Below are 21,266 nucleotides of genomic sequence, written 5' to 3'. Positions count from 1 at the left end.
GCCACCTTTGATGTAAAGATCAAAGATCACATACAAGATGTACAAGATGGAAAGTCACAAAACAAGCATCACTCAGGATGCACAAGGCTGAGGGGAATGGGAGAACAAGCAGGTAAGGATACGGAACAGGCTATCACAAAGCACCAGCTATATGAAGGAAGGGCCTTTGTGCATCACCTGTGTTTTTTAATTTTCAAGTTGGTGTTTTTCTGTCAAGTTTTTTACTCATGCTCATCTGTCAGGATTGCCTTGTATATGCCATCTACACAAAACGTGCCAGTTTGTGCCTCCACCATATAGCCTGGCACCTGCCATGCCATCTGTTCCCATGGTAGTGTCCAGAACCATGAATATAGACCTCTAAACCACTTAAAGGACATTCTGATCAACCACTCACTGAAGGAATAAACTAACACAGTGCTTCACATAGTTAGGGAATGTCCTGAAACAATCAAGCCTATTCTCTCTCTCCACTGTGGGACAGCAACATAAAATGGAGTAATTTTTTCTGAATGCACTTAGAAAGATCTTGTTGCCTTTTTCAGGTTAGAAAATAGTGTAAACCTTCCAGAGCCCTCAAAGAACAGTTTGATGTGATTACCTTCAGTTATGAGCAGTTAAGAAAGATTAATTTATGCCTAGTCTCTACTGAAAATACAGTACTTCTTACAGGGCTTGAGGACTTGTAGGGCGAATTTTAAGAATTAGTGTTTGTGCATATGTTTGGTATCAGTAAGCCTTAGCAAGGTGGAAAATCATAAAGAACATAAAGGATGAACTTAACTAAAGCTTGCCAGGAGACAGGAGGAGTGACATGAATGCATCTGGATGAGCCCAGGGAAGGGAATGGTCTGCTTTAAGAACAGAATTAAAGAGAAGTTGCCTAGAATTCTCAGCAAATATTAGCACCATCTGAATCCTTTTCTTTTACACTCTTCACAGGGAACTTTATTTTGGTAGCACTAAAAAAGGATTCCAGCCATCTACATTTAGGGAACAAATGTTTAGCTGGTTTAATCCAGCTACAAGATGCGAAGCAACAATTAAAAAAACCAGGGTATTGGGTCATACAGTCTATACAATGCATGCTGGCCAGTAAGGTTCTCAAGATAGGGAATCCAAATAAAGTGGATCAACATGATAGCCTTCACACAGTAACAAAAAAAGTCATTCAGCACAAGCTATTTTTAATGCAAGCTGAGAGTAACCAGTTCTGGACACTGTCCTCATGAAACCAAAAAAACCCTTCTCAGTATTCAGAGTATTTCAGAGAGGCCATCATAACTACTTCAGTTCTTACACCCACGTATCTTAAGTAGTCCTAACAGTTTCCTTCATTATAGTTACTGAAATTTAGTAACTATTTAGAAATAGTTACAGCTATGCAACAACAATCAAGCAAAAGATATTTGCTTTCTTCAGTGTCTCTACCTGCCACATTGCATGGTACAAGACAAGTCTACACAACACACACAAAGGCACCAGCAAGCTGGCAGAGGCATGTGTACAGTATCATTCATGCCATATTCATAACAGAAATAGTTGAAATAAAAACTGTTCAGTTAGCAGCAAGTCTCAGTGCTTTATGTTTTAAGCAGCACTCAGAGCCTGAAACATTTCTGTTGCTGAACAGAGACCCAGGCAAACCAAAATTATTGCAGACAAGATATGTTCCCAGTTTTCTTCACTGTACTGGGAACACAAAGGTCCAAAATACGAATTCAGTCTTGCAGATAAACTCTTCTGATTGGTTCAGGTGCATCCATGCCTTTCTTAGCCCCCCACCAAGAACTCATTTGATTTTTTGAATAACAGGATAATATTGACCAATCTGCAGTCCTGCTACTTTTACCTAAACCCCAGGAGACACAGACCAAAACCGTCAGCACCACTTGCTTTCACACCTGATGTCAGATAATATCCTCACATAATATTACCTGTACCTATGATCCTGCAGTCCCCTATTACATAGCACAGCTTGAGATCCTGGTTCCAAACTATCAAAAGCAGCTTCTTAATATCTTGGAAAGAAGATACCTAGATTCCACATGTTTCTATGCCATGCATAGAAGATTTAGTAAGTATGTTTGTTCTCTGGCATTTTAGATGATGAAATGACCAGAAAAAGAAATCCTAAAAAAGAAAGCCTCCAAGACTTGTTAGCCACATAGGATTCCAAGGAAGTCAGCTTAGCATCCATCATCCTTGGGCAATTCAAAGCCTACATACCTACCACTAGTCCAGAAAAATAATTCACTCTCTTTTGCTAAAAGGCCAAAGCCATAAAAAATATTGTAGCAACAACTGTCACTCATGCATGCTTTTAAAAAGCCTACCAGCAATTGCACAAGCAGTACAGTAAAGGTCACATAGAGTAATTCAGGTCTACTCTAAGCCTGGCTGCAGAGCCATTACACACAATAAACAAATCAGCTGAAAAGAACAGAATCAATACTTAAGTACTTCTCTTCAGGCATTATAAAGGTATCTCTTAAAAACAGACACATCAAAACAAAACAAAAAAAAAACAGACCTTCCTGACCACCAGATAAATAATAAATAAATAAAGTGTTAATATTTCTGCCATGTTCATCAGACAGATATTTTCTAAAACCAATTAAAATAAGAAAGAGCTAAAAAAAGCACCCTTTGTCAAAATGAATCAACGATAGATAGCATTATTCATACCAGCTATCAAAGAACTTCTCTTGCATGACTTGAACTGCATTTTGTTTAGTTTGGGCAGGTTTACCTCTTTCATGGAGCACAGGCAACAAAGACCTTATGGCTGTTTTCAATTTCCTTTCAGTTTATATCTACAACAGGGAGATTAGGCCTTGGAGAGTTTGGTTGATTGCTATCAGTGCAAAGTGCAATCTGCAGAGCACTCTTTACTAGGTATGTGATCACACATTATGAGGGAGCAACAAAACACAGACACCTTACGAGACAACAGCAATAATGATACACAGATTTTTATTCAAGACACAAGCACTTCTAAACCCAGATAAATAATACTCAGCAAGAGAAATTCTGAGAACTGTAAAAGAATAAGTAAAATAAACTCCATATAAACACAGACAACAAAGCAACACTGTTAACAGCCACTAAATTACCATAAAATTAAACAAAACAGTTTTTGCATGACGAATAAAGAAAAGTAGCAACATAAAGCTTCAACTCTCAAATAAGCTTGTTATTCATGATCACAATAACATGGACCTTACAAGTAACCTACCTAATTACCACTCACTTGAACAAATCTAAACCTAAGAACTTAGTGTTATTAAATCAGGGCTTTAAAAACAAAACATCTTTTCACTGTTTTTGTATTTTGCTAGTACAGCCATCCTGCTGTTCTTTCAATGCAATAAGCCTTCAACTTATTTCACACAGAATTGTTTAGTTTGGAAAAGACCACTGAGATCACTGAGTGAATCCTATGACCCAACACCATCTTGTCAAGTAGACCACGGCACTGAGTGCCACATCCAGTCTTTCCTTAGACACCTCCAGGGAGTGACTCCAACCCCTCCCTGGGCAGCCCATTCTGTGAAGAAATGCTTCCTCATGTTCAACCTAAGCCTCCCCTAGTGCAGCTTAAGCCTATGTCCTCAACTGCTTTACTACATATTCTTGTGAATTTAACTTGCACGTAAGTTTCATATTCTTGTGAAATTCTTGTAATGAAGCTCAGTCATTAAATGACTCCATGAAACCCACTAGCACAGGACTTGAGTAGGTGTACAACAGTCATTAATGCACAATACCACTCACCCCATATCGGCAAGTCATCAATATACATCTGATACCAATAGTGATTTTTGATTGCATACACAAATGCATCTCTTCTTCCCTTGTCCAAGTCAACTTCACAGTAAGTAGTCTGCATCACATCATCTGCAAAAAATTAAAGCACAGTTGAAGATTCATTAATGAGCTGGCTCAAAGTGAAGGCAAATCAAATGGAGGAATGAACAGAGCTGAAGTCTCCAAGCCCTCTTGGGTATCCTCAAATAGATAACAATAAAGGACATTTTGAAAGGAACCGTTAAAGCAAATACATGATTGTGTTCAGAAATTTACACTTCAGCATGCAGAGGCTCCCCACATACTGGACAAGGAACTTCTTTTGCTGCTTCACTCACACTAAATTAAGGTACAAAGCTGACAGCAGATTCACCTGAACAGATAATGAGATGTATGAACGCTCTAACAAGATGTATGAAATTATTAACAAATACCTACAGCTGCTTACAACATTATCTCTGTTTTAGTATAATCAACTTCACTGACTAGGAATAATGTTTGTAAAAAAACCTAAAAATTTTTAAAGTTCTCAGCAGTTTTGAAGAAACTACCCTAAGGAAGAAACAAAGCAATCAGAGTAAAGACAAAGAAAAAAGGAAGACAAAAATATGAATAATACGAAGAACGCTCAAGAGGCTGCATTTGGAAATAAAATAAATTCACCTCTTTCAGCCAGAAAGTTATTCTTCCCCATCTACAATTCCTCAGTTATACTGTTAGCAGCCATTCTCTTACATCCCAGTTTCCTTCCCTAATGTCTCCTTTTCAAGTGAAGAAAGATGAAAGGCCTCACATTTACAAGACTTCAGACAGCAACAGAGACAAGCTCTCTCACCCACATCATAGTAATTGTATTCAAGCAACAAATAGTCAAACACAGTAAAAGTAAAGAATTCCAGTTTCTCCTCTTTTTGTTATCACTGGAATTGAGGACCTGTTTCAGTAGACAAAATTAATTTCTGCCCTAAGTACAGCTCTAATTTGTATCAAAATTCAGCTTACTTTCTTTGATACACTAACTACAATATAAAGCCTAAAAGGAAAATCAAATCACCTGCACAGAAAAAGCACAAGCAAGCAGAATATTTCTTTACATGAAACATAATTACTCTGATAACAACAGAAGTCAAAATATGCCAGTACATCTGGTCAACAAAACTTCTTTTCTGGAGAGAAAAAAAGAGTAACAAAACCATTCAAGCCAACAAATGTACCAAGAAGACTTTCAGTGCCCATACTGGTATATTTAAGAGAAGGAAGCCATTGAAGTTGGCATCACAGCTGAAACAGACATACAAATTCAAGTTTGCACTTATCCCTCTACTGAGCTGGATCCTGTGCTTTTGGACTATGTTTCCCCTCACCCGCAAAATGCATCACCTTGGCACTTTTTCACTTTAACATATTTTTAAATTGTCTTGACATTAATTAAAAGGGGAAAAAAACCTAACACACAAACCCCAGAATCATTATTTTCTCGATTTGTTGCTAAGTAGGGATTCTTCCCAAAATATCTGGCACTTCACTGTCATACTATGTTCAAATAAAGGATAAGACCTTTCTAATACTACATTTTTTGACTCAAATGATTGTTGCACACATAGATCAATAAGACATGAATTAAAATACAGGTAGAAGAGAAACTGATAGAAGCTGCTGAAAAAAGTATTTCCCAGGGCTGAAGCAAGAAGCCTGTTTTGGAGAAGTATTATGGGGGCCAGGCTGGCCTTAGGTGACTCTCTGGTACCCAGCGGCACAGGAGACTAACACAGGTTGGTTAGACTGTAAACTACTCTAAATTACTCCACGGGCTTTCAGACTGGAATTTGACATTTGTTTGTTTGTTTTACCAACTGAAATGAGCTATTCTGCATATAATGCTTTAGGATATAAACAGAGAGGTTTAAAAACAAAAAGACTTTTAAAATCATGTATAATCAAATATCATTTGAAGTGAAACAACTGCAATGACACAAGGCTGCAGATAGTGCCACAAAAAAAACCTGCCTTCAGTCATTTTTACAGATCTTATTTCCAGCATTCAGAATACCAGAAGACATCACAGAGATAGTATAATCACATCTGGATTAACTGTGTTACAAGTTACTCCAGGGCACACATACAAAACCCCAGCGGTATCATGAGAAACAATCTCAGTCAATTCTTGCAAAACACAGGCATGACATTGCATATGGAACATGATGTCAGCCATACTGCACAGTACAGCTCCTCTCACCTCCCTTTGAAACAAGTGAAGGATGACAAGTGCTCCTTTCTCCAGCCACTGACAGCTGAAGCTGTCATTTAGTTACAGGACAGAATTAGGTGGTCAAGCTTAAATCCACTGTTAAATGATTAAATGAAAGTATCTTAGAACAGCATTTGGTGCCTGGGGAACCTGATGTCTGTTTCATTACAGCTTTACCAGACCTAAGGTTTTGTCTATGTTAGAGAATTCTTATCAAAGTTATGGCTGGATGTGTATCCAAGAGGAGAGTGAAGTTAAAGGCAGGTTTTGTGGTGCCTCTGTACCAGGGATGTCAAAGAAGCAATATCTGCAATGTAACAAAGCTTCAGGAATGTCAGTAGCACATTTAAGAAATTTTTTAAAAGCATGACTCATTAGAAAAGCAAGTGTGCTTGCCAGATTTCAAGTTTCCTATGAACAGTCAGATCAATGGGGTTTTATTCAAACACACGAACCATAAGAAAACCTCATCATATCTAACAACACTAAATGTCATCCTTCTAGAGGTGTTGCAGTAGAAAATTGGGGTGAAGAACATTAGAAATATGGTAATTTAGTAACACTTCTGAAGAAGCACAAAATGCAATTTTGTTAAATCATCCTTCCCCTCTTTAATTTAATCTTCTCTAATGGCACTGTATGGTAATATAAAAAATAAATTCTCAAACTGAAGTCACTATGATACCAATGTTCAATACATTTAATGATTTACTAGGTCTCAGGTGTAACAGATTATGTCACTCAAATACTTGAGAAAAGAACTTGACATATTAATTAAAAAGCATTATTATCTTAGATTTAGCTTGACAAGATAATTAAACCAACCAAAAACGTAGAAGTTATATTACAATATGAGTGTATGTCAATAATTCATTTCTTCCTTCACACAGGTATTTATACAGATTTGAGACCTGTGATGTAAGAACAACATTGTTCATATTGTAACAAAAGGAAAATACAACTATCTTGCATGGTTGCATGTATCCTTTCATATGCCACACTTAATACCACAAGAAACACTACTTAGTGGAGACTTGAATACACTGTAGATTTGCCTCACCAGTCACCACTGTGAGAGTTCAAGTGGAAACCTCCACTCTCAGAAGGGCACATTTCTGCAGAATCATATTTTTTTCAATTCTAGGTCAAAAAATACAGGCAATGCCTACTGATTCAACTGCCAGTTTTACTTACACAGTTTAGTACGTCAGCTAATAACAGCTGAAGCCTAAACAGTTCTTTGAATATGAAGAACAACATGCAGCTTCACGCTTACCTGCTACTGCTGTCCAGTCAAACAATGTTGAGAAGGGAATTATTTTTTATTGCAGAACCTAATTTATTAGAACCATTCTATTTCCCTTTTACTCATTTTAGAGGATAAAAACCTAAAAGTATGACATTCAAACCTAATTTTGTAAATTCTTACATATCTAATTTTCTAAACTCATACAATACTTTAAAGAGAAAGAAATGCCTGCAACTGTTAATCTTGCCATAATGCCAAATGCACATAAAGAAAAGCACAGATGCCTGTTAACTCAGAACTTAGATATGATTCACATATTCATGAAGAAAATCTGTGCAAGTTTATTACTTATTATCTTAATTATTTCAGCTGCAGATTTTAAATACTCAACACTCCTTCAAGCTGTATCTTTTACTTAAGAATACATGAATCTATTGGTACCAACCAAGCATCTATCTGTTAACAAAAAGAAAAAGGAACACAAAAACCAACCAAAAAACCAAACCACCACAAAAATACCAACAGCCCTGTTTCAATTTAATTGCAGCAACTTCTGGAACACTGATGCATAGTTGAAGCCAGTATCAATCACACTGAAATAAGATTTATCCATTACAAAAATATTATTTCTATTTCACTGATATCATCTAATTACAAAAAAAACCCCCAACAAAACACCACTTCTGCACAGAACAAGGTCTACCCCTAAAATGTCACCAAAAAACTGAGCCACCATCACATTTCAACAATCTAACTGGAAAGGAATTCTTTATACAAATGCTAAACTTTAGGGACTGGTCTATGAAATCTAAATTTTACAATACATTAATTGGATACAAACTGTACTGGGTTTATGACAACTTTTAAGCCTCTAAAAAATGAATTTAAGTATTGCAATCCTCCGCTCTATTTCTTTATTTTTAAAACCTGTGTATCAAGGGGATTTGAATTACAGGAATTTTACATAATTTCATATTAAAGACTAATTTAATACTAAATAATTACTATTACAATTAATTTATTCTTATTACTTTGAAATGCAGAAAAATTAGTACTTCAATACTTTTAACAGCAGATTAAGGATAGTAACACAGAGTTGACTCCCATTCAGATTCCATTTCATGGACCACTGCTAGAAATAATAAAACAGCTCCTGATGAAGAAGCTGCTGGAAAACAGTTAACAGCAAAGAGATTATTGTCTTCATCTTTTAGCCAGAGGACGCAGACTGCAAGAGAAAAAACTAGAAGTGCACATATACAGCTTCACCCAGCATCTACACATATCTAGTAATCAACCAGCTGGCATGTAGCACCTGCCTTACTGAAAACACCTGACCTGCAGCCACTGTGGTTGGGAGTTCAATTCTCCGCAGGTTCAACATGGATTATCAATCTCCTTAACTCCAAGGTGTTAATAACAAGAATTAAAATTTTAAAAATTCTGTGCATTGGCCACATCATAGCAGTAAACATCAACTCACAAACCTTCTAGTCTTTTCAATTTGGTGCTGCACCTTGAGAATGCTCTTGTCACAGGAATAAAAGAATCTCTTTGTAAAGTAGGGGTACTTAAAGGCAGTAAAAATTACACCTCAAACTGGCTGTACAAACAAACATTTACCATATTCTGATAACAGGAACTTTATTAATCTTCACCAATATGTTGAATTGCTAGCAGTAGCCTTTACTGTCCTTTCCATTTTGTGTTTCTGAGGACATTCTATGAGGTTTCACAAGAAAATTACTTCTCCCACATTGAGTAAAATTTTCAGCATGCTACAATTGTCACAAACCAGTAGTAGGACTGTTTCCCAGTGTTTGTACAGATACTCTTTCTTTCTTAAAAGATTAACTCCAAACTACTTTAGGGTGGCAATGCAAATCTATGCAGATTTAAAAATTATGAACAATTTAAGGTATTAACCAACTTTGTAAAAATCTTTTATTCAACTTATCCTGCTGCTAGCAAAAAGAAAAAAAAAATCGTTAGGTACTTTATTTTCCAGATGTCCAGTTTTGGATAAACTTTTACAGCTTACAGAAACTAAATCCCACCTGACTGTAAATGCTCAGACAAGAGATACTATGCTTAACTTCTCCATCCAGTTAAGCACTAGTGATGCAATGAAGTGCAGTGTTCTGGAAAAAGAGATACACAGAAATACAAACTGAATTAAATTAATAAATGTTAAAATTCAAGAGGCCAAAAGAATCTGTTATTATTTGCAGTTCTGCAACTACTAGCTACAGATATCTGAAAGGACACACACAGAGAAATTATGCAATAGAAAACTCAGGCCTTGATACCAAGAAATATATTTGCAAAAAAAGTTAAATGTCTTCTCTGGAACAGTATGGCAAGATGGTGAGGACAAGGAACAACAGGAAAAAAACAAACCAACAGCTTCATCCTGTCCAGCCTGACTGGCATAAGATGAGTTAGAGACAGTACTATAAAGGTATTTGACAGTTATTTTAAACTAGACAGTAATCAGATGGATACAACCATCAACTCTGTATTGAGGTGGAACTTGGAGACCAAGTTGAGCCCTTGCTACTCCTTTGCAATTGCAGTGAGTCTGCAAGTATTCATCATCACAGGAAAAAAATTACATCTTCAGAACTGGCGATTCCAGAATATTAATTCCAGTAAATAATCAAACAAGCATACACAGAAAACGTGGTTTTACTTTGTAAAATGATACAAGTTACTTCAGAAACAATATCTGCTGCAAGCATTCTCCTCCAAGGGCACATAGATGGAAACTTCACTGTAAACTCAAAAGCCAGTGGTAGTACCAATCAACGACACAAAATACACTCAGCTGCTAGCAGCAAGAAAATTTTAATTCTTCTTATTAAAATATCAAGTTTGAAGAGTATGTGTATTTTTTTAAGTGACTAAATGCACTTTGAATCACTTACCTTTAAATTTGATGTCAAGACCACTAAACTCCAATTCAACTCCTTGAAGTGCTTCCCCTAGGGTTTCATGGTAATGGCTGATGCTTTTTTTTGATCCCACACAGAAAGGGAGAGAGAAGTATTTGTATGTTTCCTGGCGATTGTGGTAGGGTCCTACAGTATTCATCCATAGAACAACTTCCTCTTTATCTTGGTACTGAAAGACAAAGTTATTGAGTTAGATGAGAAGCCCAGCAGAATAAAAATGTTCAAGAAGCTCTTATTCATATTAACTAGCAGGGCAGGATTGCTCAATCTCAGGCAACAGCCACATTTAAAGACAGCTGAGCATTTCTGTCTTTTGCATGACAGGGACTCTAGTATAAAATTTCAGCCTGCTTTCATAGAAAAAAAAAGCCAAGTTGATCGTACAGTTTCTTACAGCCTATCAGTGAAGTATCATATGAGGGGGATTTAAGAAAGATGCAGAAGATGCAGCAAGCAGAAGTATTTAAAATAAATAAGCTTTTACTAATTTTGTAACAACACAGATCAGTTAAAAGCAAAACTCTGCTTATCTCAGCTGAAATAAAGGGAACACCATATAAATGTCTTGTTAAACAAGATCTTAGCAAAGTAGTCAGGAAATCTACACACACTGACAGATATTTTGTGTTTTCCTAAAATGCAGCTCCCTTTCTTTTTAGAAAAGGTATAAACTGCATTCAAAATTCCCAGAAGAGCACAATGCCTCACAGGAAGCACTAAAATTAAACTGTTGCGTACCTACAGTAGCCAAGAGCCAAAGTCAGACAGAAGAACCGTATTTTGATGCATTTCCAACATTCCCACAGTGAAAAAACAGAACAGCAAGAAGTCTGGTGGCTGCCACAAAATTCTCTCTGGGAACATTCCCTCTTCACTTTCCACAGCTACTGTTAGCCAGGAAAAAATATTCCTTGCCTAGGAGCCAATAATTTTTTTCAAGCCCTTATTACTTCTGAACAACAAAAAAAAGTACTTAAAAGTCATTAATCTATCAGTATTCAAATACTGGACAAATTCAGGAAAATTAAATAATGTGAAATAATAATTTGCATTATATCTGTATGCATCTGGATGAGGTATCAGATTTGCTGATTACTACACAAAGTCTCTCACGCAACACTTCACCTTTAATTTCAACAGACTAAGAGGGACAGGGACAGCAATATAACTTCTAAGGCTGGAAAAAACCCTACTTATATACACATAAAAGCAAATCACTATACAGGTCCTGAATTTTTTTAGGTACAGAAGTATAAAGTACTACTTTAAGACCAAAACACAGACACAGAACACCTTGGAGAAGAAAAGAAAGCAAAATGTTAATTAGACATAACTATTCTATAGTGCACAGCTGAAATACTAAACACAGTTCTGTATCTCCCTTTTTAACAAATGAACAAAGGTTCTTCAACTCCATTTATTCTGAACAACCACAGTCACACCAAGACGTCAGTGCAGAAATGAAATGAAAAAAAAAATTCAGAGGAAGTGTTTAAAAGTTAAACTCAAGGATTTAAACAAACATGCTTCGGAAAATAATTTAGTCCCTTTAAACTAACACAACATCTCAACTAAAGGCTCAACTTTTTTGTTTTCAAAGATGTACAAAGGTCATTCTGGCCTCTTACGTGAGTGATTTCCAACAAGAAACTTAAATATCTTACTAATTTCATTCTGAACTGCAGCAGAGACCAAACACTTATTGGTTTCACAAACCAGCCCCTTTGCAGAGCACACACTTCAGAGCATTTCTGACAGGCAAAGAATGTCAAAGAAGCATCAGATAAAAAGTAAACAACAAGAGAAAACAAGAGAAAGTACATTCCTCCTCTCTGCCAGCAACCAGAAAGGCTATATGAGTGCAGCACAGTTGTCCAAAGAAAGTTGGTAAAGATAACAAAAAGAAAGCAAAACCCCAGTTCCAATCCCCTCAGCTGCAGAAGCAGACAGTGGAGTCTGCACTTCGAATCCACCTCTAGCTCTTGCCAAGAGAGCACGGGACAAGCTGGTCCATATCTCTTCCTAGCCTGTTATTTCTATCATGTCTTCTGTTTCTTCCTCTAACAGCTGCAGAACATACTTCCAGCCCTTTCTCAAAATGGTCTATACTTGTCAAGAGCCCACTTTAGCACTACTCGTACCAAACAGCTTACATGTGAGCTGACCTACGTCTCTGTTTAACCCTCAGTAATAGAATATGACAACATCCTTAGGTCTGTCAGTTCATCTTTGACTGCCTTAATAAAGAAAGCAGCGACCGCTGCTTTTCTCAGCTGTTCGTTTCTGACATGCTTCATACTGAGCTCAGACCTCCACATTTTTGGAACTCGTGACAGACAAGGCAGAAACCAGATTAAGAACATAATATGCAAAATCTTGCTATGTTTTCTGATCTACCAATGTAACTAAATAGTAATTACAACATCTGCAATAACAAATCTGGTCTTTGCTTGTCTCTTATCTGCATGGGGCTTAGTCCTTCTTCAGGGCCTACTACAAGTTTTTCCCACAATGACTCCAAGATGCCATCAACCTACTCTGGAGAGAAAAGGGGCCACATCAAACAGATGCAAAAAATTCAGTCTGCATTTATTACTTCCTCCTTTCTCACAACCACCCCAGAACAGCAAGAGATAAATCTTTTCAGGACTGCTACATAAACAAACACAACACCTCAGCCAGCCCATGCTACACCTCACTCACACAGTCCTTAGGCACAGCTGTCTCCTTTCACCAGGTACTCCTGCTGACCTCCACTAATTAAGAGCATTGTAGTAAGCAAAACAACTTAAGCACCTTCACCTTAAATTTTAGGGTGGTGCCTAGCAGAAACGGAAGGACATTTTCTTGTCTCTCCATTTGTTGGGCTTTGCTCATTGTCAATTATAAGGATGAGCTTTCACATTTAAATACACTTCTCTGACAAGACAGATGTTATCCTTGCATTCTTAGCCTAGTGGTAGGGTAACTTGGTGGCAAGAACACAGTGCTATTAAAGAGTTCAAGTGTGGTGGTTTGAGGTTGGTTTTTCTGTCTGGTTTCTTTTCTGTTCTGTTTCATTAGGGCCTTCATAATATCAAAAAGTCAATAATAAATAACAATGCCAACACAAAGGAAAACTTAATTTAGGCAAGACAAAGCACTAGAGTATTTTGTAGGAGACTATACTGTCACCTCTTTATGAGGGCTGCTAAGTTTTGAGAAGGCTTACATATAACACATCTTTCAGCAAAAAGGTCACACTATGAGAGAACATAAAGTAAGCCAAGATGAACATAGTAAATGACAGGGCCAAGAAGGTCAACAAGTAAGATGCTGTAATCTGTACTCTGGTATATCTCAGCAAACTCTTCTGGTTTTGGTTCATATGAAGGGATAATATACTGCATGTAGCTCAGAGATCCCAATTATATTCACAGACACAAGCATTTAACAAGTTTGTCACAGTGCCACAACTCACATAGTTCAGTACTTCCACATGTGAGAGAAGGCTACAAAACACAATTTTATTTATGTTTCACTTACTGTAATTTATGAAAAAATGTCTGTAAGATTCACATATTTTTCTGCACTAAGCTTAATTATCAGCTCAGTAATTTCTGTGGCTATATGGAATATATAATTATATATTAACAGATGCAGCCTGAAAAGTCTCAGCATAGACACAAGTTACCTACCATATAGTTGCTAAGCTAAGGGAGAAAAACCTTCAGAAACTTTTTTCTGTAATTGCCAACCAGGTGGTGGAGGACCAACCTGCACCTCAAACGCAACTACATATTATCTACAACCCTCATCACAGCTGAGGACATCTGTTCCAAAGCAGCACAATACGGTCACGCTGCCTGTTCGGAGCACTGGGCTGCTGTGCAAGCTAAAATCACATCCAACCCATCTGCAGTTCTTCCTTGCTGCCCGTGTTGATGGGTCCACTCTAGTTCCCTGCAGAACACTAAACTGGCAGGTGCTTGTGTAGTCTGACAAGGCCAGGAGTGCATCTCTTCTATGTAATACAACTAGTGAAAAACTGGGGGTGTGCACCACTCTGAGGCTTTAGATAAAGACAATTTCCATACATCTATACAGTTTAGAAACTATTCAAGTATAGCAATACTGGCACTGCCTTCAGTACAGTGCATGCATCTTTCTTTTCTGTTACCCAACAGGGCACTCATGGTGTGGAAAGCAGCTTTATGTTCTCTTTGCTGAACTGCAGAAATTAGCACGCTAACCCTAAAAATAGACTATTCTACAAAACAATTAAGGCTAGATGAAGTCAGTTACAAAAAGTTGCAGAAAAAGATATGAGACTGTTGCTGATATTCTTCTTTAAACCAGGAAAACACTTTGCAAAAAAATGATGGGAGACAAAAAGAGGATTGCAACTGCCAAATCTCATGTGATGATTCAGCAAAATAAATTCCAATCAAGACAGTTTCTTTCAGAAAATATGCAATTTTACTCCTGTCCTCGCAGTGAAGTCTGGAATGACATGCTCCACAATGCACATTTTTCAGGGGGAAAAAAGAACCAACATTATTTGTTACTGGCAAAGCAAAGATGTAGAAGCAAGACAAGAAATACAGGAGGCAGCAAGCAAGACTCACCTGGCAAGTAATATCCCAGGCTTGCAGTCCTCGGTATCTTACAGATATTCCATCTATGTAGCACTGTGATAATACTCAATGTTTGCAGCTCACATCCGTATTAAATCCACCCTATTAAACTGCGTATTTCAGCCTCATGCTTGCCTTTGGACAAAGCAGGCTATTTCCAGTAACATTTCTTTATTTCTCGCTGAATTTCAGGCCTCATCAAGATGTGTCTAGAACTGTACCAGTGGCACAGGCTGAACTTCTGTACATGCAGTACTTTTACTTTTACACTTCCTAGATGCACGAGATTGCTCAGGCACACCACATCCTGCTTCCATGACATTTATTTCACCTCTTCAAAATGGAAACACAACTTCAAAGAGGAATCAGGCCACCCATCTGCGCACAACTTCACATGCAAATAAGTATTTTACATGAACTGAAATGTTTTCCACAGTGTTTCTCTAACTGACAATTTTCAGATACTATACAAAGTTCCTAATTTTACACACTAATTTTAAATAAGCCTTACATGCTCAGGGTTTTAACATATTTGATCGGTGTATAAGTCAAGCAAAACTGCTTTTCTCAACCATTTTAAATTAGGAATTTTGCTATACAATATAGGCTGGGTTTTGTTTACTTTTCAATGATTTTAATGTATTTCTATTCTTACAGAGCACAGACAACTAAACTGAAGCAACATTAAAATGCTACCTACTCTCTAGACCATTCTCCTGTAACACAAACCACAGGATATTTCAGAATGTTTTATGGTTTGTCTATTACATCATCAATTCCAACAAGTCTAGCAACAGAAGATGTGAAAGCAAAGGCCAGGCAGGAGCCCCCCAGTCCTGTTTCTGCAGGATCAGTACACACTGTGATAAGGCCACCAGCGCCCCATTGATACTATCGCTTCCACAAATAAAAGGACAACTGTCAAAAAATGCTGCAATTTTTATAATACAGGCAACGAGCAAGTATATTACATGCTCTGAAGCATGAAAATAAGTTAAAGAATCACCAGACAAGTTTTCAGTTAGTTCCTGATAAACTGTTCTGTCATGGTCTGAAGTTATGCTGCTGTACTGTCTTTAGACAATGGAGATTTTAAATACTGTGGCAAAAATTTCTCTCCACTTACTATTCATTTTGAATACCCATGTCTTTATCTTATAATTGTATTTACACTGTTCTTCCTCCAAAGAAAGGCAGATGTGATTTTTAAAGTGCAATTGAAATTTAAGATAAAGGATGTAAGTTGTTGATTCAATGACACTATCCATACATAATATCTCCAGAAACAATAGCTGAGACCTAGAGCTCCATGCAGAGTCCTCTCACAATTACCTCTTATAGTGTTTGCTTAGAAGTCCACAACCACAAAATAAAGGACAGGTGTAATAAATATTACAGCACACACTGCATACTATTCCATGTTATAGCAGCATTAAAAGCCTAATGCAGCACTTCTGTATGTCCAACATGCTGAGCAGTGACAACACCCTGTTCAGCTGTGTCAGGATGCACCAGCACACCTTCCCCCAGGGAGCTGCACATCAAGGAAATGGAAGGATAAGGATAAGGATGTGTATTCCTACCAACAGGTTTTGAGTCTTAAAGTCAGTGAAACTTTAGTATGAGATCACCAAATCCTAAATTTCCCTTCCACTTCTCCAAAAGTGAGCAGAGCCTTCTTATATTCAAAGCACTTTGAATATAAGAAAATTTATCTCCCAGCTGAAATTACATTTAAAACTGAAATTCACTAAAATGCAGTATTTAAGGAATATTTCCTTCAGGTTATCTTAACATCAGTACACTACTACAAAACCCTGGTCATGCTTCATTCATGCTATTAATGCTTCCACTCCAAGCTCTCACACAAGATTAAAATATCAAAATACCCAAGCAAGGAGACAGCCTTCCAAAAAAAGGTAACTGTCTTTCTACACCAACTATTCCTAAACTATCACATAACCTATCCAGTTAATAAACTATGTGAACACGAATACTAAACCAAAATAGACTTATAATCCCTCAGAGTTGAGTAGTTTAGATGAAAAAAATGACAAGCCTTCAAAAGGAATTTGTGATTTCCATGGGTAATTGTTTAGGTAATCATTAGGTAGTCATCAAAATAGCTACAAACATCAGAAACCACTTTTGAAGGGAAAGCTCAAACCCAAATAAATTCAGTGACAGGTTTATTTTTTTTTTCCCTAGAAGATTACCAATATTAATTTAATAATGAATAATCCCTCAAGTTAACCAACCCTTAAAATAAACACAGCGCTATGCTGAAAACCATCTCACCTCAGCAGAAGCCTCACTGTAAAGCACAGGTTCAGCAACAAAACTGGCACCTTATCTAGTTCAAAGAATATCTGTTCCTTGAAAGTACTGAATATTAGATTAACTTTTCTGTCATTAACTGCAGAACCAATAAAATGCTTTCCCTTTCAAAAAATGAACACAATCCTAATCAGATTTAAAGTCATCAAAAATAAATGGAATAAGCTTAATTACCTAAAAGCTATCAATACTATTTATCTGTTTTATTAAGAACACTTGGTAAGCTTTACCATGCCTCACCTTGAGAAAACTATGTTAAGAAACTCAGCAAGTGTTCACCAGCCAGGCTGCTCAAGAGGAAGAAAGTCCTGACAGTCAGACAGACCTAGTGTTTAATCACAGCCACGTATTAATACATTCCACTTGCAGCAAACAGAGACGGTTTCTAGGAAAGTCTCGTTTCAAAATCACATCTCAGCTTATCACACACTTACCCACTTTCGCGCAGTGAAAGCCACGGGAAACTACGCTCTGATGTAAAATCAGAAACTGACGAAGCACTGGCATTTTTTTCCCAGAGATTCTTTTTGGGTAATATTGCGAGCACTTCAGAAAAACTATTCTCACGCCAATGCGTGAGCTCTCCGATCAGCAGTATTTCCTACACCCATTTTTCTTGCGGTTCCGTGGCAGTGTCCCCGTTCTGCTCCACTCCGCAGCCCATTCCACGCTATGCCAGCCTCTTCCCGCGGGGAGCTGCCAGCCCCTGTCCCGCAGGGCTGTCACAGCCGCGCTCGGCTCGGACTTGTGCTCTGAAGCCAGAGCAAACATCCTCCCGAGAGGAGGGCAGAGCAAACAGCGCTCTCCAAACAAAGCACGCGTTACCTGCCGGGCCGTTTATCTGCTCCAGGAAAAGGTGGGACACCCCGCCCGGCCGCACAAGGATGTGCAAACCGGATCAGAGAACCGGCGGCCCTGCCCCGAGCGCCCCGGCGTCCCCCTCACGCCGAACTGGATCGCGGGGCCCGACTCCGGCCGGCGCGGCCGGAACAGCCCGAGCGGGCGCGCAGGGAGCCCCGCGGGGCGGCAGCCGCCCGCTCCCCCGGAGGCCGCGGCCCGTGGCTCCCCGTCCCCCCCGCCCACCGAGCCGCGCTCCCCGCAGCCGCGGCACGGGGGCCCGGCCCGAGCGCCGCTCCCGGGGAAGCCGGGCGCCGCCTCACCGTGTGCTCGTGCTCGTCGGCGCGGGCGCGCAGCGGCAGGAGCGGCAGGAGCAGCAGGAGCAGCCCGGGCGCCGCCATCTCGGGCCTCGGCGTCCCCAGCAGGCCCCGCCGCGGCACCGGCCCGCGCCCGCCCACGTCACCCGCCCGGCCGCCGGAACCGCGGGGGCGCTACGGGAGCGCTACGGGAGCCCCGCGGGGCGGGCGGAGCCGGGCGGGAGCGCGGGCACAGAGCGGCCGCGCCCCGCGGGGCCGCGACACAGCGCGGGCAGCGGGAGCGCATGGCAGCGCCGTTCTTACGGGATGGAATTGTAATCGATATTTCGTTTTGGCCGATAAAGTAATCGAAAGGCCTTTGGGAAGGGCGGGACGCAGGGCTGCGTACAAGCAGCCTCCGGAGCACAAGTCTGGGAGCAGCAGCTGAGGGAGCTGCGGTTTTTGAGCCTGGAGAGGAGGAGGCTGAGGGGACCCTTATCGCTCTCTACAACTGCCTGAAAGGAGGCTCCGGCGAGGCGGGGGTCGCTCTGCTCCCGGGGAACCAGTGACAGGACAAGAGGAAAGGGGCCCAGGCTTGGACACCAGGCGGAATTTCTTCACGGAATGGCTGATCAAATACTGGAAGGGGCGCCCAAGGAGATTGTAGAGTCACCTGGCCCTGGAGGTGTTTAAGAAAGACCGGACAGGGTCAAGTTGATAGGGTGATGTCCAGGCCAAAGTTGGACTCAACGTTCTCAGAGCTCTTTTCCAAGCTCCTCAGTTCTGTGATTCTTTGAAATACACAGAATTTCACAGGGGCCTGTTCTCTACACCCCTCAGACAAGCAGCAGCAGCACACGGAGCCGCAGGGGCCCGGGGCAGGCACTGAGGCAGCACAGCCACACCTGGACTTTGTTCAGGGTAAGGGTTCTGTCAGTGCTGGCTAGGACGAAGCCCACAAACCTGCCTCCAAACTTGGACCTACCTCAAACTACAAGTCCGCAGTCACAAAAACCAAACCAAACCAAGCCTTCAATGCAAAAAGCTCATGGTCTTTAACATTGAATTCATCAGACAACTTTAAAATTAAACACAGTAAAAAATTTCAGAAGTTATCATATATTCTTTAAAAAAAAAGGGGGGGGCTATACCATCTTCTCAAATAAAGAGAACCAACAAATAAGCAGACAGACAACAAATTACATGATACGTGTCATCCATGCTTTGTAGAAATGATGCAGAAAACCAATTTCCGTTACCATCATACCTCTGCTAAATGCTTTTCCTCTTGTGGTTTCACACATTCAGTCTACCTTCCCTGAATGTATTTCACAAGATATATTTATCTGAAGCCTTTTCCAGAGATTCAGGAGATAGTGCATGCACTGTTTCAGTACAAGTGAGGTCCCTGTAGAGATACTTGCCAAAACCCATGCTTGCATTACACACACACATACAGACTAAAAAAAAAAGAAAACCTAGACAGTTTTGATAACACCATATGTTTCTTTCTAGTCATTGCATCTCAGTCCAAAATAGAGTAGCTTACCCTTGGGAGACAGAGAGGAGGCTTCAGCTCTTCAGTTTATTCAGTACTTAAGTCTCACAGTCAGCACCAGGGCCAACCAGAGCCATCTGCTGCAGCAGGGTTTGCAAGGCATGCTGTACAAAGCACAAACACTCTCCCCAAGCCTGCCAGCTGGCACCTGAGTTTGGTGGATTGGTTGATGCCCCTACAATTGGCCAGGCCACTTAAGTTTTTACAAGCAATTGTATTATCTGTTCAGTCCTTGGACTCTAATATGCATCAGAAACACTGTTCGTATTTCCCCTTCCACTTTCTCTCCCAAGCATATTCTCAAGTAACCAGCAATCTGCATGCACATTGTTTTCTTCTCTGATCTCCAGTTTCAGTGCATTTATCAACCTGGGTGGAAGCAACACACAACACATGCTCACCAGCACAAAATACAAATGCAGGGGCTGCATGCATTGAAATGTAAGAGGCTGAAAGCAATTAGATGAATCCAACCTATGTGGAACACACACATTGGTAGCTAAGCAGGTGCATCACTGTTAGCCTGTAAGAGGCTTGAAAGATGTGACTGCATCCAATTGTTTACCTGCATCCAACAGTAAAGCCATCTTAGTGCTGTTCCTTTTTTCCTCAGTAGGGTGAGAGTCTTGCAGTGATTGTTGGTTTCTGAGATCCCTCACTAATCCAGCAGCAGTGAGACAGGAATGCCTGAAACTACAGCTGCATCTTCAGTTTCCCTCCCTTAAGGAGTGCAGAAGGGGCCTGAACAGAACGCATTTATAGCATGGCTCAGCTCCCCTTTTGGGAGAGGTCTCACCCAGAGCCCCACCAGTATTTCTTCACTTATCCTTGCTACTTTTTTCCTCATTTCAGCACCGAAACCTCCTTCCCTCCTTCCAATTTGAGCTAATAGAGCTGGAAACCTTGTTTCATTGCAAGAGCACAGGAAGGCAGCTCTCACCTCACCATTCCCCTGGCTACAGTGAACAAGAGCGAACTCACTGAGAGTCTATAGTGGCAGTTACTGGAGACAGCACTGAGGTTTCTTTAAAAAATAAAATAATAAAAAACCAGTCAGAAAGGACACCTCTGTATCTGTTGTGCTGTGTATGCAGCACAACACTTGCATCACTCTGCCATTAAAAGGAGAGAGTTTATGAACTGCATTTGGAGTCACCCAAATCCTATGCATCTATGCATAGATGATATTTAGCATATGCCTATATCCCTGAAAGCAGCGGGGGCTTCATTCACCTTCATTCAGTGCTGGTCAAGTCACGGTTGCTGTCACTTCTGCAGCTTCACACACTGGGCTTGCCACTCTGTAAGAGTAAGGAACTGCAACTCTGTCACCTGCCCTCCTACAGATGAAGAGGAGCTGA

The 21,266-nt window shown here is 39.8% G+C and overlaps 1 protein-coding gene across 1 annotated transcript in view; it reads right to left on the bottom strand.

Annotated features, from left to right (window-relative positions):
- The window catches only part of TM9SF3 (transmembrane 9 superfamily member 3), a 46,141-nt gene extending 27,629 nt beyond the window's left edge, over positions 1-18,512 (bottom strand). Inside the window, exons 1-3 of the mRNA XM_041460927.1 lie at positions 18,375-18,512; positions 10,235-10,430; positions 3,778-3,900 (exon numbers count right to left, since the gene is read on the bottom strand). Of these exons, the coding sequence (XP_041316861.1) occupies positions 3,778-3,900; positions 10,235-10,430; positions 18,375-18,452 (397 nt within the window). The 5' untranslated portion in view covers positions 18,453-18,512. The remainder of the gene's footprint in view (positions 1-3,777; positions 3,901-10,234; positions 10,431-18,374) is intronic.
- Between the last annotated feature and the right edge of the window lie 2,754 nt (positions 18,513-21,266).

The sequence above is a fragment of the Pyrgilauda ruficollis genome, unplaced genomic scaffold (genome assembly GCF_017590135.1).
Source record: "Pyrgilauda ruficollis isolate IOZ18807 unplaced genomic scaffold, ASM1759013v1 scaffold15, whole genome shotgun sequence".
NCBI lineage: Eukaryota > Metazoa > Chordata > Aves > Passeriformes > Passeridae > Pyrgilauda > Pyrgilauda ruficollis.
Note: the sequence above shows the minus strand (reverse complement) of the source record. Positions and strands in the feature narration are given on the sequence as shown.